The 16,855-nt window shown below is 44.6% G+C and overlaps 1 protein-coding gene across 1 annotated transcript in view; it reads left to right on the forward strand.

Annotated features, from left to right (window-relative positions):
- The window catches only part of gpr37b (G protein-coupled receptor 37b), a gene marked incomplete at both ends in the record, with an annotated part of 20,903 nt that extends 17,757 nt beyond the window's left edge, over positions 1 to 3,146 (forward strand). The window contains one exon of the mRNA XM_083656151.1: positions 2,331 to 3,146. Coding sequence (XP_083512277.1) covers positions 2,331 to 3,146 — 816 coding nt within the window. The remainder of the gene's footprint in view (positions 1 to 2,330) is intronic.
- Between the last annotated feature and the right edge of the window lie 13,709 nt (positions 3,147 to 16,855).

A 16,855-nucleotide genomic window follows, 5' to 3' on the forward strand; every position in this document is an offset into this window, starting at 1 on the left:
GTGTGTGTGTGTATCTCCTATCTGTCCAGGATGTATGTGTTTAGAGCACTAAAGCTGTGCCTCACCGGGGCCATCTGGGAAGCTGGCTGCTGTAATTAAGATGGAGGGAGGGAGAGAGAGATGTAGGGGAGAAGGTTGGGAGAGAGGTATGAATAAAGCAAGGGAGAAAACAGGAAGGAAAAATGGTATAGGGAGAAGGCAGAAGGGAGGATGGAAAGATGGAGAGAGATGAAAAGTGGAGAACAGAAGGAGGAAGACAGGAGAGCTGAGAGAGGAGAAAGGATGGAGGGATGAAACGAGGGGTAGGCGGTGGCAAGAGGAGATGACAAAGGAAAGAAAGCAAAATAATGGTGGACAGTGGAAAAGCAGTGGGGCAGTGAGAGGAGGCAAGGAGGCCTCAAGTCACAAAAATGTGGAAAAAAATAGAAAGAAAAAGATATGATCAAACTGGATCTCCCAAGTATGTAGACGTACAAGCGCGTGCACTAGGGGTTCCAACTTCCTTCCTCTTTTCTTCCCCTCTCTCTTTAGCTGTATGGATGTGTGGGTGTTCTAGCTCAGTCTCGCTCTCACTCTCTCTCTCAATCTCTCTTTCTCCCTCTCTCCCTCGCACACACACACAAATATTCACATATTCAGGTATCAGGGAGGGATGCTACCCACACACTGTTAATTGCAGGTTACAGTACAGTCTTCCATTGTGGTCCCATTGTTCCATTGTTTGTAATTACACCAGTGTCAGGTGAACCCAAAGGCCAACATTGGACATGTAGCCCTGCCTGAATGATGCTACTGTACAAGAGCCTCTCTCTCTGTCTCAGTCTCTTAGTTGTATTTCAACCAGCTTTACTGCCATGATAAGCCAAAGTAGAGAATTAAAAATGTCCCCTAGACAGATACCTGTACATTAACTCATTGAGTGCCAGCCACTTTTGGAGAACGGACGCTCCCAGTGCCAGAGTTTCAGAGCGTTTTCAGTGATTTCTCGAGGCCCACAGAATATTGTGTGATATTACTATGTAAACACCGAACACGCACAAAGAACGATGAGACTCTCTTCTATCATCTGCAAAACAAAGTTTATTGATACCATTTTCCGTTCTTTAGTTATGAGCCGGAGAAGATAGGTTGTTTTGAGCAAAAAGACACGTTTCAAATTAGAAGCTGAGTTATTCCGCCTTTTGTGAAATGAAGCATTTCAAGCACATTCACTGAGTCTATAGCTAATATTTTCTGATGTAGTGACGTGGTGTAGTTGTGTGGTGCCCTGCGGGCCCCACCCCCCTCTCCCCCCCTCAGCTGCAAACTCCTCCCCACACTAACACACAGCCTAACACGCACCCAGTCTATTTTCGGAGCGCTCCGTTTTTGTGCGGCGGCTCCCAGCGCAACACGGAAATGCCAAACCGGACTGCAGGGAAAGGTTTGGCCCTTTGGCGTCGGGTGCTGCCTTTCTGGCGGCTAATCGTGTGGAGAAACTATGCAGACAGACAGACAGAGACAGAGAGGCTCAGTTGTGGGCGCGGATTGACTGCTGTTCGCAGCCAACGTCAGCTGCAGACAGAGCCATCTATATGGCTCTGGCTGCAGCATGAGCGGTTTCTCTTTCATCATGGGGCTTTTTCCTGCTGTTTTCCGGACCTTTCTCTAATCTGGAGAGCACTGTCGCCACCTAATGAGTCCGTAAAATAGGTTATACACCTTCAATAGCTACAATATTTGTACAGGAGATGCCTGAGGCTTTGATCCACGTCCCACCGTCAAAAAACGCAATTGACGAACATACTCGTCCTTGGCACTCTACGTTACTAAACGAATTGACGAACATACTCGTCCTTGGCACTCAATGAGTTAATTGTGGTCAAACCATAAGGTGTCTCTTGTGTTGCACGGTATACCGAAATTTCGATACTATTTCAATTATTCCATTATTGTGCCTGTAAAAAGAAGCTGCGCATTTCCTCGTTTAAAACTAACGTTACACGCGATGCAGAAAATAAACCAACTCAGTTTCTCAGTGTCTCTGCCATCACACTGGACAACAACACTAGCGGGAGACTTCTCTCACTCCTGCAAATATACAGTAATGTTATGTGTAATGTTACCATATGTAACAGCTTACCAAGAGGGAGAGAGAGGAGCCATCGCTAACAGCTAAGCTAAGTAACGAGCAGATCTGAAAAGCATTCATAAATTTCAAGTATCATATCGGTATCGAGTATAGTGATACTAAACTTGGTATCGGTATCGAAGTCAAAATGTTGGTATTGTGTCTCTGATTCTGATGAATAATGTTATAAGAATGTCTCTTTGTGTACTTGTTCCCACAGGTGGCATCTCTGGGTGTGACCACCTTCACCCTGTGTGCCCTGTGCATCGATCGCTTCCGCGCGGCCACCAACGTCCAGATGTACTATGAGATGATCGAGAACTGCACCTCCACCACCGCCAAGCTGGCCGTCATCTGGATTGGCGCTCTCCTACTGGCCCTCCCGGAGCTCCTCATTCGGCAGCTGGTGGCGGAAGACACTGGGATCCCGGACGAGCCCCCCGCGCAACGCTGCATCATCAGGATATCGACCTCGCTTCCCGACATGCTCTACGTGCTGGGCTTGACTTACGAGGGTGCCCGGCTCTGGTGGTGCTTCGGTTGCTACTTCTGCCTCCCCACCCTCTTCACCATCGGCTGCTCGCTTGTGACGGCGCGCAAGATCCGGCGCGCCGAGCAGGCCAGCGTGCGCAGCAACAAGAAGCAGATCCGCCTGGAGAGCCAGATGAACTGCACGGTGGTGGCACTGGCCATCGTGTACGGCGCCTGTGTGGTGCCCGAGAACATCTGCAACATTGTGTCGGCGTACATGGCGGCCGGGGTCCCTGAGCGCACCATGTCCGTGCTGCACCTGCTCTCCCAGCTGCTGCTCTTCTGTCGGGCCGCGGTGACGCCGGCGCTGCTGCTGCTCCTGTGTCGCCCACTCGGCAGGGCCTTCCTGGACTGCTGCTGCTGCTGCTGCTGTAGTCACGCCCCCTCCTCGGCCACAGCCAGCGACGACAATGAACATGAGTGCACCACCGAGTTGGAGCTGTCGCCTTTCAGCACCATCCGCCGGGAGCTGAGTAACTACACCCCTGCCGGCTCCAACTGCTAAAAGTGACGTTCTTCGTCAGGCATGGAGATTTCGCTAGCCTGCGATTAGCTTGTGACCGGTGTTTCTCAGACTGGGCTGGAAGAATGGAGTTGGAAGCTGAATAATTACGTTGGGCCAGTGTCCCAAGTCCTCAACGTCCATCCCTGATCTTAATACTGTTGCAGTCACTGTATAACTCTTACTTTTCCAGGCAAGCTAATAAGCTGACTCTTGTTTTCATTCAGGCCCTGGGGTGCTCTTAAAACAGGGTCAGTACTGAAGGAACATGTATTTACAGTAACTACACACTGGTCACCTCCAGCTGTTCGCAATCCTGTCTGAAACCTTTAAAAGCTAAAAACCTCCCTGCCGAAGACCTTGTATGCCTAAAGATCTCCCTGGGTCAGTGGGGATTGTCCCTCAATGTCTGGTTGGTTCCTCACATGAGGTTTGAATCAGGTTAATTACTCTAGGATCTCAATACTGCTGTGTGTCCTACAGGCTCTCATGTTATTTGTGGCAGGTAAAGGTACATATACATATATTTATTCTGTACAGCATATGTTAAGTTGGCACCAGAAAAGACTGCAGAGTACATGCATCACAGCAAGTTCTGTAATTGTATCTAAAATTGGCAAACATATTTGTGATTGGCATGTCTGATGTTGTGGTGTGCCACCACAAATATGATCTATGTATGGGAAGCTCTTACTGTATAGCTTAGGGAAGAAATGGTCAATGCAACCACCTTGCAAATGTTTCACTACTGAGGTGATGGGGGCTGAGCTCATTAGTCGAAACAGTAACCTTGTATGATCATTCAAATGCGGGATGCCGGTAAATGTGCGGGCTCACTGCCTATAGAAATATTCAGTTTACAGACTGTATTTGCTACCCAGTAAATGTATGGGCCATATAATGGTGCACTCATGCATAGCCTGTGTGGCTACGGAACTAGGCTTCTGTTCAATAAGCTACACTTGTGCAGTGTCTGCAGTAATGACAATTTTCAATGACATGATACAGAGAGCATCCCCTTGCTTGCTTTGGGGAATACAAATGCACACAACAACAACAACAACAACAATATGCCGAAAGACATCCGGTTAACTCAATATAGAACATGACTGGGCTGGTCTCAGAAAAAAAGGAAACCTGAATGGAATTAAAAGTAAAGGGATGGACTGAATGGAATATACACAAGTGAATGAATTAGTATAGAGTGGAAAGAAATGGAACATGACATCATGGAATCTAATTGAATGGAATGGACTCGATATGAGCTGGACACTGAAAAAAAATATCTGCACTACACACAGCGCATCATGTTACACCTTACACTTTGGGCTGTATATATACTGTACACTTTCTTTGGTGCTCTTATGATGAATGCGCTGTAAACAACAAATCCATCAGTTCGACTTAGAATCTCAAGCAATTGTAGTCATGGCCGGTTATCGATAACTCTGGAAGTACACCACCAATCGTGAGGGTGGAAAACTCATTGTAGAGTTCCACTGAGCTGCCACAGGCACAGTTTGGAGGCATAGCTTGAATCCTTTGAGTGACAATTGTCAAAATCTCTTCACTTTGACTGATGGCTGTTTGACAGCTCATTTCCAAAGTCTGGAGATCAAACAAATGGCTTAAATTGATATGCATTCCATAGTCCTTTTCTTGGCCTCAAATATCCTCTGGAATTTGATTACTTGAGTTTCTAAGTTGAACCAAGAAATGTTTTTCACATTGCATACATTTACAGGTGTATTGTACTGTAAAGCTGTTTTCTTAATCCTACTCATCAGACCTGGGTCAAAACAAGGTTCAAAACACTATGACCGATTGATGACAATGCAGCCAATAGAATTGTTCCCGAAACCTATACAGCCTAAACATTTGGTATTAATGCAAGTAAACACCAGTAGTATGTGGAAATGGACAGGTGGAGGAAATGTAGCTTAGTTTTCAAATGGTGGGGTGCTCTTTAGACAAGGATGACCAAAATTACTCTGAAAATGCCTTCATATTAGTAAGAAATATTAATAAAATTGTAATTCCAAGTATTTGAAAGAAGTAAGATTAACTGTGGTGAACTCAATTGTGATGCTCCAGGTGTGATGTTCATCGGTATACTGTATATTGCGATGAATTTTTTGCATACGATTCTGCACTGCCAAACACCTTCTCTCTGTCTGTCTCTTGTGCTCTTGTGGTAGTAGCACACTTTCTCTGGGTGTCTCTCAGGATCGGAGGTCAATTTGTTCTCAATTCCATCAATAACAGAGAGAGGAATTTCATTACAATACAAAAACCATGTCAAGTTTGATTCCACCCAGGATCAACCAAAATGTCAGTACTGTGAGGCACTTTGTGCATGTTTTCCCTGTCAGAGCCACCCACACACTGAGTTCTCTAGTGAGCTCCAGTGTATGAGCTCTACTCTCTCCAGGTTACTGATGGGGCCTCAGGTTCAAGCTGCCTGCAGTTCTTCAACTTAATAGAGGAACCTGGCAGGAACGTCTCCATAGGCATAACATGTTTGACAGTGCTTTTTATTAGGCCCACCGGCAGGGTGATGCGTATGGTGGGGCAAATTAGGTAAAGCTGTCCTGGGAGTGTCCGGCAGGGTGATGCGTGTGGTGGGGCAAAGGAGGTAAAGCTGTCCTGGGACTGTCCGGCAGGGTGATGCGTGTGGTGGGGCAAAGGAGGTAAAGCTGTCTTGGGACTGTCCGGCAGGGTGATGCGTGTGGTGGGGCAAAGGAGGTAAAGCTGTCCTGGGACTGTCCGGCAGGGTGATGCGTGTGGTGGGGCAAAGGAGGTAAAGCTGTCCTGGGACTGTCCGGCAGGGTGATGCGTGTGGTGGGGCAAAGGAGGTAAAGCTGTCCTGGGACTGTCTGGCAGGGTGATGCGTGTGATGTGGGGAAAAGGAGGGAAAGCTGTCCTGGTACTGTCCGGCAGGGTGATGCGTGTGATGTGGGGAAAAGGAGGTAAAGCTGTCCTGGGACTGTCCAGCAGGGTGATGCGTGTGGTGGGACAAAGGAGGTAATGCTGTCCTGGGACTGTCGTGCAGGGTGATGCGTGTGGTGGGGCAAAGGAGGTAAAGCTGTCCTGGGACTGTCTGGCAGGATGATGCGTGTGGTGGGACAAAGGAGGTAAAGCTGTCCTGGGACTGTCCGGCAGGGTGATGCGTGTGGTGGGACAAAGGAGGTAAAGCTGTCCTGGGACCTTAGCCCAAATTCACTTCCACTTCTTGCAGCTCAGCTTTCCCCATTAAGTTCATTTTCACACTGGAACATTTTAAGTCGACTTAACTGAGTTTTGGGGCCGAACACGGCGCGACTGGGTCAGTGTGAACATGCCACTCGCCCTCGTAGTCGACGTAATTCACTCGCTCTCGGTCCAGCTGGAGAGGGTGGTTTCGGAGCGGCTTGCCTCGCCCTGTAATGCGGCGCGAGTGATGTGTGAATGCGCGCCGACTTCAGCTTGTCCTAAATTCCAGATACTCCGCCTTTTTTGAGCTAGACAGGCACCCGTAAGCAGCAAGCGGTTACAAATGTTAATGTTTACAACTTACCTGGCTGTTCGCCAATAATATGTGCGTATGGTGAGGGCTTCACGGTTCAACAGAATCAATCTGTTCTGCTTACATCCCGGGCTTCTTTTCCGGGTGGAATTACGCTATACTTCCGTCTGGTTGGCATGGATACATGAAACTCCACTCTGTAGAACGACGGCCTGGGCGCGGTGATAAAAAGCATATGTGAAACGGAGCCGCTCTAGTTGAAAATTGAAACATTCTATACTTTTCACAGCTGCGGCAGAGCCTGGCTCGACCCAAATATGCGTGAAAACGCCCTAAATCTCTCCAGAAACCTATGAAAGATGTTTTCAGTCACTTATATGAGCCATTACAACACTATGGATTTATGACCTGATTTTTGATGGAACTGAAGTGTGCATTGACCTCCTAAGCCTGGGTATCTTTCTCTGCATATTTCTGGGAGTATTGCTCATTCTAAATGGCTCAGTGTGTAGTAACGTGGTTCAAACTATTGATAAAGTGATTATTGTAAATCAGTCAGTGAGACGTTTGTTCAAAACCTTGTGAGTTTCCTCTTCACTCTGAGCAAAATGTGTCTGTATTTGATACCTGAAAATGTAAGCACACAACCACTATTGTCTCTAAGTCTAGTCACTGGTTTCTAAATAGCTTTTTATATAGCCAAAAAACTGTCCCTTTGTTTATCAAAGAACTTTATCTTGAAAACTATTAAAAACCTAAATGTACAAATATTGTTGCGTTTGTTTATTTATTGTTTGTATTTGTATAAGCTCTGTTTTTTTAGATCTCAGCATTGATGTACAGGTTTCTGTGAAGAGAGGCATAGCGAGGAACATGTTCCTCATAGAAAATGACCAACTTGAGAGTTGGAGCACCTCGGATCTCTATTCCACATGACTACTAGAGGACCTTTTTAGTCCAAAGGTCTCCCAACCCTACAATCTTTATTAAAAGCTGAAATGTAATCCAGCCTCCTGTTGTAGCTGAACGTTGTTGCCATGGAGACACTCACTGTTAAGTACTTCAATTTCATGTACTTCATTCTAAGACATGTTGGGCCCTATCCTGGTACAGGTGATATCCCCTATTTGCGCTTGCGCACCTGTTTGCGTGTGCCTTAAGGCATGGAAGATAGCGGTCTGCCTTGCGCATTTGTCCACGTGTTGTGGTGAGTTTTGCACCCCCGCCCGGCAGCAGCTAAAACGCATCCCTACCTCACGGGAGCATATTGTAATGATTTATACAGAAATGTAACTGTTTAAAAGTGATATAATTGTCTGGGTAGACGTGACCTCCCTGATTTCTAAGATAAAACAGCCCCGAAATATGTTGGGGATGCAATTCTTTGCGGGGATGCGGAAACGTTCACGGCACATGCCGCAGGCGCAAATTAGAGCCGTGCCAAATCATCCATGCCCCCAAAATGCCAGTGCAAATCGATTTTGGGCGGTCTTAAGTACCAGAATTATTCACAGGTGTGGCCAGGCAATGCATCAATAAAAACTAATCAGATTCCCGTCTCGCAATTGCTGTTTGCGCGAGGCATGCATATATATGCTGTAATTCTCTCCATGCGTAATAAAGTGTACTCATGCGAGGACAGAGAGATGGAGAGAGCTTATTGACAGATCGTCTGTGGTGCCAACGACCCTCCGTGTTATGAAGGTGAATAGCCTATGTCCATTGTCCAACAAGTTTTCTCAATTCATTTCCCTCTTTGCGATGTGATAAAAGTTTCTCACTGAGTTATAGTTGATTGCCTCACTGAATGATTTGCTAATACCCAATTTTAGCAACAGAATTTGATGTCCTGGCATGGCAAGGCTGTGTGTAATGACATATCCAAAAGGAATTTTGGTAACACTTTACAATACTGTAACACAAAAAATGGGTAGTTATTGAGGAACTAGTCAGGAACTAACCATTAATTCATGAATAGTTAATGATTAGTTCATGAATAGTTAATAGGTAGTTCCTTAATGGTAGTTACTTAAGAACTGACCATTAGTTACCATGTTAACGAACGAAGTAATGATTACTTCCTTAAAAAATATATTATTTTTTTTCCCCCCCCGCTAGTTCATGAGTATTTTTTACCATTAAACTGATCCTTAATGGTAGTTCCTTAAAGATCTTTAATGGTAGTTACTTAAGAACTGACCATTATTTACCATGTTAACACATTCACTGCCAACAGTTTTTTTTTACTGTAGGTAGCTTCTGCCAAGGGTTTTTTTGAGGATTCTGGCTCATCTTTCAAGAGCCGAGGATTATTTTCTGCTAGGAATTTGTGAACACAAAATATCTCAAAAGAACTAATAGAATGTGTGCTTTCTCTGTCTAAAAGAGTTAGTTTGTAGAGTTAGTAGTTATGTAGGCATTAGCAGTTGAATACAGCATCAGCGTCTGAGAAGGAAAGCTGAGATAATTGCATTTTTGTGAAATTCGATAGAACAGGCAGAACAGTCACTTTAACCATTTATTTTTGGCATCAGTAAGACATCAGACATCTAAACAATTAGTTCTGAACAGTAATTTCCTCCATAACAGCACCCCCACCCCCCTCTCCTTCAAACTCCTCCCTCCGTGGGTGTTCTCCTCCTCCCTCCGTGGCTCCGTGTGTCACAAGCGAGTCTCTGCTGCCTGTCTGTGCTGCCTGGCGTCGGGCGAGTCTGGATCGGGAACAGTAATTTCCTCCATAACAGCACCCCCACCCCCCTCCCGTGCGATTCTGGGCTTTTGAGCTTTCTGCTGCGTGTGTTGCACCCAGAGTGTATTTTAGGAATCCCCCATGTTGTGCACCAGCTCCAGCGCGAAAGCGAAAGCGTTTTCGCCGCGTTTTCCTCCTCCTTCCTCCGTTTTCCTCACGCTATTTTCTGCTGTTTTTGCTCTGCTTTTTCTAGTCTGGAGAGCACTGTCGCCACTTAGTGGGTCGGTGGAATGGGTTGTACACGTTCGGTGGCTCCCATATTTTTATAGGAGACGTAGGGGGCTTGGATCCACGTCCCACGTCAATTTTTTTTTTTTTTTTTTGACGAGATAACTCGTCGACGGCAGTCAACCGTTGGATTTTTTCTGACGAGATATCTCGTCGACGGCAGTGAACGTGTTAACAAACCAGTAAGTAATGATTACTTCCTTATTTTTTCCCCGCTAGTTCATGAGTAGTTAACTCATTGAGTGCCATGGACGAACATGTTCGTCATTTCGTTTAGTAACGTAGAGTGCCAAAGACGAACATGTTCGTCAATTGCGTTTTTTGACGGGGGGATGTCGATCTAAGCCTCTTACATCGCCTCTTACAATATGGGAGCTATTGAATGTGTCTAACCTATTTTACAGAACCCTTAGGTGGCGACAGTGCTCTCCAGATTAGACAAAGGCCAGGAGAAAAGAGAGAAGAAGTCATGAGGAAACGGAAATCGCATCGATATGCTTGAAGCATAACGTTAGCTGTGCCTGTGAACAGCAGTCATCTGCTGCCACAATTGAGCCCCATCCGTGTCCGCTGCGATAGCCCATCCATATGATTTAGTTGCCGACACGGCGACACCAGCGTCTTTCTGAAAAGTTACATTATTCTCAGCTGGGAGCCGGGGACACGCTGTAAAAAAGCGGGGGGATGCAGCGGACTTTTCAGTGCAGATCAAACTCAGAGCAAACCGCAGCAGAGACACTCCTCCCACCACGGAGGAGGAGGAGGAGGGGGGTGGGGCATGCAGGGCACTACAGCATACAACCATTGACAGTACACACAGACCCAGGCAGCAGCAGGCTCGATGCATAGAGAGCAAACAAGCTAGAGTAGGCTATCTGATGCCCAGTAAATCAAGACCAGCAAGAAGGTGTAGGGTCTGCGCACGCAGGGGCCAGCGCTGCTGGTTGCAGCTAAAAAATATTATTTGGCCAAACAAAATTCCTTTGTTTTCACTCTTTTATTGAAGGAAATTATTTTTGAGGTGTCATTATATCAGAAAATATTAGCTTCAGAGTCAATGATGTGCTTGAAATGTTTAATTTCACAAAAGGCTCATTATCTCAGCTTCTAGAAAAAAAATGCTGTTTTTGGTTAAATCAAGCTATCTTCTCCGGCTCATAACTAAAGAATGGAAAATGGGATCAATAAACTTTTTTTTGCAGATGATAGAAGAGAGTCTCCTCGTTCTTTGTGCGTGTTCGGTGTTTACATAGTAATATCACACAATATTCTGTGGGCCTCGAGAAATCACTGAAAACGCTCTGAAACTCTGGCACTGGGAGCGTCCGTTCTCCAAAAGTGGCTGGCACTCAATGAGTTAACATCTAGCTAGGTTAGGCTACATCTGGAGCCACGCTGAAATGTGACATTAATGTAAATATTTCTATTAGGTCAAACACACCTTAACGTGTGTGGCACTTTCTGATTAACATTAACATTAAGTCCATGATCACGCCTTGTATATTCAGTACACTCATGTTAGCACAGATGGACGCGTCTACCTGGCTCTGTTAGCTAACACTAGCTGATGACCGACAACTTAGTTACTAGCATTCACTCACCGAAAAAGTGGAAACCACCTTTCTTTGAGGTACGGTAAGTAGCCTACAATCAACTGCATCGCAAGAAGGCATATTGTCTGAATAGCCTATTTGGAGTAAAAAAACAAAAAGACTGCAACACCACAAAGCCCAGCCCAGCCCAGCCGGCTGGCAGTATGGCCGTCTGTCACTCAAACAGGTCACACCCTTAATTATGCATAACTTCAAACCGTTATTAAATGTAAAGGGGTGAATTATGTAAAAAATTACCCGCCTACAGTTATTATGAAAAGGTGAAATTAGCTATATAGACCAAAACCATGTTTCGCCCCGAACTGGAAAGATGTTTCATCCTGTTACAAAGTCAGGCATTTTAACATGGGGGGAATGCCTACTGCCCCCGAACCCAAGTGGCCATTTGAGGAACTACAGCTTTTCAATTCACTTCTGCGTCATCAGATGAAAGCCGGGGGCGTTGCCCACTGGATCAAACAATAGTTTGGTTTCAGAACCATAGTGGAAATGTTTAGATTTTTGTATTTTCATTTAAGTGGACGCTGCCCAATTACAAGCGAACCAGGGCTTTTAAACAAAAGTTATAAGGTCTCCTGTCATCCTACCAGGTTAGAGGTTTTGGTAAAAACAGCTCAGATTCAGTCCATATAGTATGTCACTTTGGCTAATTTGCCTCATCCATTTTCTTGCACATGCAGGGTTCTAGGTCGATGAGACCTGTGAAGAAAGGTCTTCCTAGAGCACCAGTTTTTAAATCCGAGTTGCCTGCCACACACAACTCAGCAGCCCATCCCTTTGACTAAACGTCAACCCCCCCCCCTCTTCAGAAAGTGAAATATTGATCTTGTCTCTTCCACAGAGCAGAACAGCGGTTGGCTTGTGCGGCTGAATTATGTATTTATTCAGACTGTGTGACTGGACACATCTGAATGATTTTGACCAGCTTGGATCAAACAGCTGCCATTAAAATGTATGAGAGGGCAGGATAATGCTGAGAGGAGAAGAGAGAGGAAGAGGGGAGGCAGAAGAAAGGGAGGAGGAAATGGAGGAGAGTGATGCAGAAGGAATACAAAGGCAAAAAGAGGAGCAATAATATTGGGGCTATTCCCAGCTGAAGATCTCAGTATTTCTTTGAAATATTACTCCATGTAATGGAAAAACACACGCTACAAGATGAAAGTCTCCACTTAGCAAATACTGAAATGTAATATTAGCTGAAAACTCCCTCTGTGTGTGTGTGTGTGTGCGTGCGTGCATATGCGTGCTTGTTTGTGAGTGAGTGTCCATACAGTAAGTGTGCCACTGTTTGCATGTATGTTTCTGTCTGCTTATCTTTACATGCATGTACGCCTGCAAGTATTTGTGCATGCATCTGTGTGTGTGTGTGTGTGTGTGTGTGTGTGTGTGTGTGTGTGTGTGGGTGTGTGCATGCATCCATGTGTGTGTGCATGGGTGGTTGACAGTGATGGAAAGGGCTGCAGTTGTTCAAGCAGAGCAGATATTGCTTTCTCTGGTCATTGCTGACTTCTCCACGCCCACTAGCCTATAAGAAAAAATTACTACTGTGAGAAGCAAGATGAAATGCAGGGTGGCTTTCAACAGATTGTACATTCTATGTGTGTGTATACGTGTACGTGTGTTGAATCCGCTGTGACAAAAGGCTGTTTCTTAGTTCCTGAAAAGTCAACATATGAGAAATAAGAGGTTTTCACGCAATGGTGGTGATACGGCTTGAAATACTGTAATACAAATACCACTATACAGCAACAATTCCTGAGAGAGTGCTACAACTGATCTTGTGAAAAATAATCTTGCGCCTTGCACCAAGAACATTCTCAAGGTTGTTATGGCTTTCATACAGTTACTAATGGAGTTTTAACGTAGGTTCAGACAGGACGATCTTGATCCTCACCCGTTCCACAGTCACTGCACTACTCCTGCTTGCTCACCTGTTAACCTGTCAGCTTCCTGGTGATAATTGAATAATCAGTGGTTGCCTCCTAGTAGGGCTGCAACAACTAATCGATTAAATCGATTAAAATCGAAGATCAAATTCGTTGGCAACGAATTTGATTATCGATTCGTTGCCTCGCGATTAGTTGGACCGCCGAGCCATCTGTTTTGTTGATAAAAAACAACAGCTGACCGCAGCAGCTGCGGCGCAGTGCTGGCTACGTCACTCCCTGGCCCCGCTGTCGCGGAGCCGACTACGTCACTCGCCTTGCGCACGCGCAGTAAACGACAAACAACTTGGAAACATGGCCGAGGAGAAAGCAGATGGACCCAAAACTTCGCAAGTTTGGGAGCACTTCATATTAACTGGAAATAAAAAGTCTGTTACGTGCAAAATGTGCAAAGCCGATCTTGCATGGCATGGCAGCACAACGGCCCTGCGTGAACACCTTAAACGCAAACATGTTGGATCATTGGATGGTGCCAAGGGAGCTCAGCAGCGGGGTAAGTTAACGTTATTCTACTACAAACACGATATGCATGTAAACTAATGTTACATTATTAGACCCATGTGTATTGTTGTTTGAAGTGGAAATGTTCGTCTCACAGCAGATCGTTTGTTTATCTAACGTTAACAGTCGATGCGCATTGCGCCCGCATCCAGGTCGACAACATTAACGTTATAGCCGACCGGCTAGTTAACGTTACGTTAGCTTGCTAACGTTAGTGGTAGAGCAGACAGCAGATAGTTTGTTTTGTTTATCTAACGTTAATAGTCGATGCGCATTGCGCCCGCATCCAGGTCGACAACATTAACGTTATAGCCGACCGGCTAGTTAACGTTACGTTAGCTTGCTAACGTTAGTGGTAGAGCAGACTTGGTCTGTAAACTAAGGCTAAAAGAGATGTTGTTGTCCCTTGTTCATTGGTGTGTGTGTGTGTGTGTGTGTGTGTGTGTGTGTGTGTGTGTGTGTGTGTGTGTGCGCGCGCATCTTAATGTAAGGAGTGTTAGGCATACTCGCTCATACTGTCTTTCTCATTTCAGAAAAAAACAACTCACCATGAGGCGTTTCGTTGTGGGGAATGCGGCTTGTACACCAAGGCAAGCAGCCATCATGACAGACAGTGTCCTGAACATGCTGGTCACCGACATGAGGCCCATGTCAATGGTTGGAGATGCAGGCTTCATTGCCATGATTAACACCCTCCACCCTGGCTACACTTCCTTCAAGAACATTCTTCACAAAACTGATGGAGCGAAAATATGAAGACACATTCCAGGAGCAGGTCCGTTAAAGCACTTTATTTAAGAAGATATGAAGATATCTGGAGAGAGGGGAGGTGAAGTGGTGAAGGGCTAAAGGAAGTAGGCAGTGAAGGAGAGAGGAAGTGAAGTGGTGAAGGGCTAAAGGAAGTAGGCAGTGAAGGAGAGAGGAAGTAAAGTGGTGAAGGGCTAAAGGAAGTAGGCAGTGAAAGAGGAGGTGAAGGGCTGAAGGAAGGAGGCAGTGAAGGAGAGGGGAGGTGAAGGGGTGAATCTGTTATCTTCAATTTAACTTTTGTGTTTTAAATTTAACTGTGATTTTGTGATTCCCATTTTTCTTTGCAAGTTTAAAAGAAACCAGTGTGAATACAGTATACTATAAACAAGAGGGGACAAAGAAAAAAATTAAGTACCACCAAAAAAACCTCTTCATTTTCTTTGCAAGTTTAAAATAAAGTTTACCACTGAATACAGTAGAAGAGGGGACAAAGAAAAAAGATGTACCACACTGATGGACAGTCAATGACAGAAAAAAGAAAAATAGCACTGGTTCGGTTCATGTTCTTGAGTAAATAAAAACAGTTTTCTACAATTTAACTTGGTTGTGGTTTGCCCCTTTTTGTATGCAAGTTTGAAGTGTTCCAATATAAACCACTAATGAATACAGTATAAACAAGAATGTTTTGATGCAGACTTATGTTGCAGGGACTACTAGAATCATCGTAATGTTGGAATTGTATGCATCAAGGGGTTAAATCGAGCATTTCTGAGCGATTTCAATATATCCGATTAATCGATTAATCGAACAAATAATCGACCGATTAATCGATTATCAAAATAATCGTTAGTTGCAGCCCTACCTCCTAGTTTCCCATAAGCCAATAGCATAGCAGCACATCACCTCATACACCTTTGCTCACCTGCACTGCTAGCCTATCACATTGTGGCACTCCCCTTAGGCAGCCTATCACATGGTTGCTGTGTCTCATTCAGTCTCTCTAAACCCTGCTGGCTGGCGCACACCCACCACCTCCCCCGTCTCCGCCAAGTTCCTTATCCATCAGTCATCTAGAGCAGAGGTTCTCAAATGTTTTTCAGCCAAGGACCCCTTACAAGATAGAAAATATACCGGGGACCCCCTCATTCTGATTTGTGATTTTGGGCTAAGCTTAATTGTTTCCACGGTAACGTGCTTGACTTTTAATTTGATAGGTTTGTTATTAGAATGTAATCCATGAACCATTTTAGATTTAAAGCATAAACTATTTTCGTTGAACTATGAAGATTTTGCAAAAAAATATATATCTATATATATTTTTTTATTACATTACATTTACATTACGTCATTTAGCAGACGCTTTTGTTTTGTCCAAAGCGACTTGCAATATCACAATTTGTCAACAGTACAGAAAACCACTATGCAACACAATCAATGACAGCCAAGATATTTTGATAGACTAGCACCATGTAGGAAGTAGTTTGAGAAGGAATAAGTAACATGTATCATTTTTTTTAAATAAAAAAAACATTTTTTTAATTTTTTTAATTTTTAATTTAATTTTTTTAACCTGAAAACTTTTCGCGGACCCCCTGGCAAAGTGCCACCCCTGGGGGTCCGCGGACCCCCATTTGAGAACCACTGATCTAGAGAGGTTACACCAGCACCAGTATCCTGACTCCACAGGGGGGTATAAATGGCTGTGCGGTTTCGAGCTGACCCAGCTCGATCTCGATATCTCCCTGTGGTGTCAAGCTCCAAAGACTAACTAACTTTTCTCATCATAATATTCTGTAAAGATCATTCATCATCATTATAATAAAATCATTGTTTATTCATCAAGTCTCCTGATTAAAATGCAGGCAATGCATGCATGCTGCAAGGATGTTCTTTTCCAATGTAAGAAAATAACATTACATAACAGAAAAAATAAAACGGGAGATAGTTAGAAAGATAGTTACTGAAATCCCTGGTTTCTTAGCAACCATTCATAAAGCACAGCCAAAAACCTGGCCAGTCAGGATGCTTGGCTGGAACTTCCTATGTTTAATGAATGCCCAGTTATACTTGAGAAAGGCGGGAAAAAGTGGGGCCTCTGCAACAGCTATCTCTCTCTCTATATATATATATATAAACATTCTCTATGGCTTGGAATTCAAAATAGTAAATATATACTGAGTTGCATTTGGTAGGAATATGCAGTAGGATTGAGGGAAATGGCAAATCAGCTTGAATGTATTTTGATACAGCCAAAAATACTCTCTGCACTGGCTTGCCAGAGGAAACCTGACAGATAAACAGATGTAGGCAGGTACATATATAGCAGATATATAGGCAGTTATCATAGAAGTCCTTCCTCTATCCAAGTCTGTTTTACCTGTGCACTGCAGCAGCCACAGTACATGTTGAAAAATAGAAATTAA

Source organism: Poromitra crassiceps (genome assembly GCF_964638095.1).
Source record: "Poromitra crassiceps genome assembly, chromosome: 2".
Lineage (NCBI taxonomy): Eukaryota > Metazoa > Chordata > Actinopteri > Beryciformes > Melamphaidae > Poromitra > Poromitra crassiceps.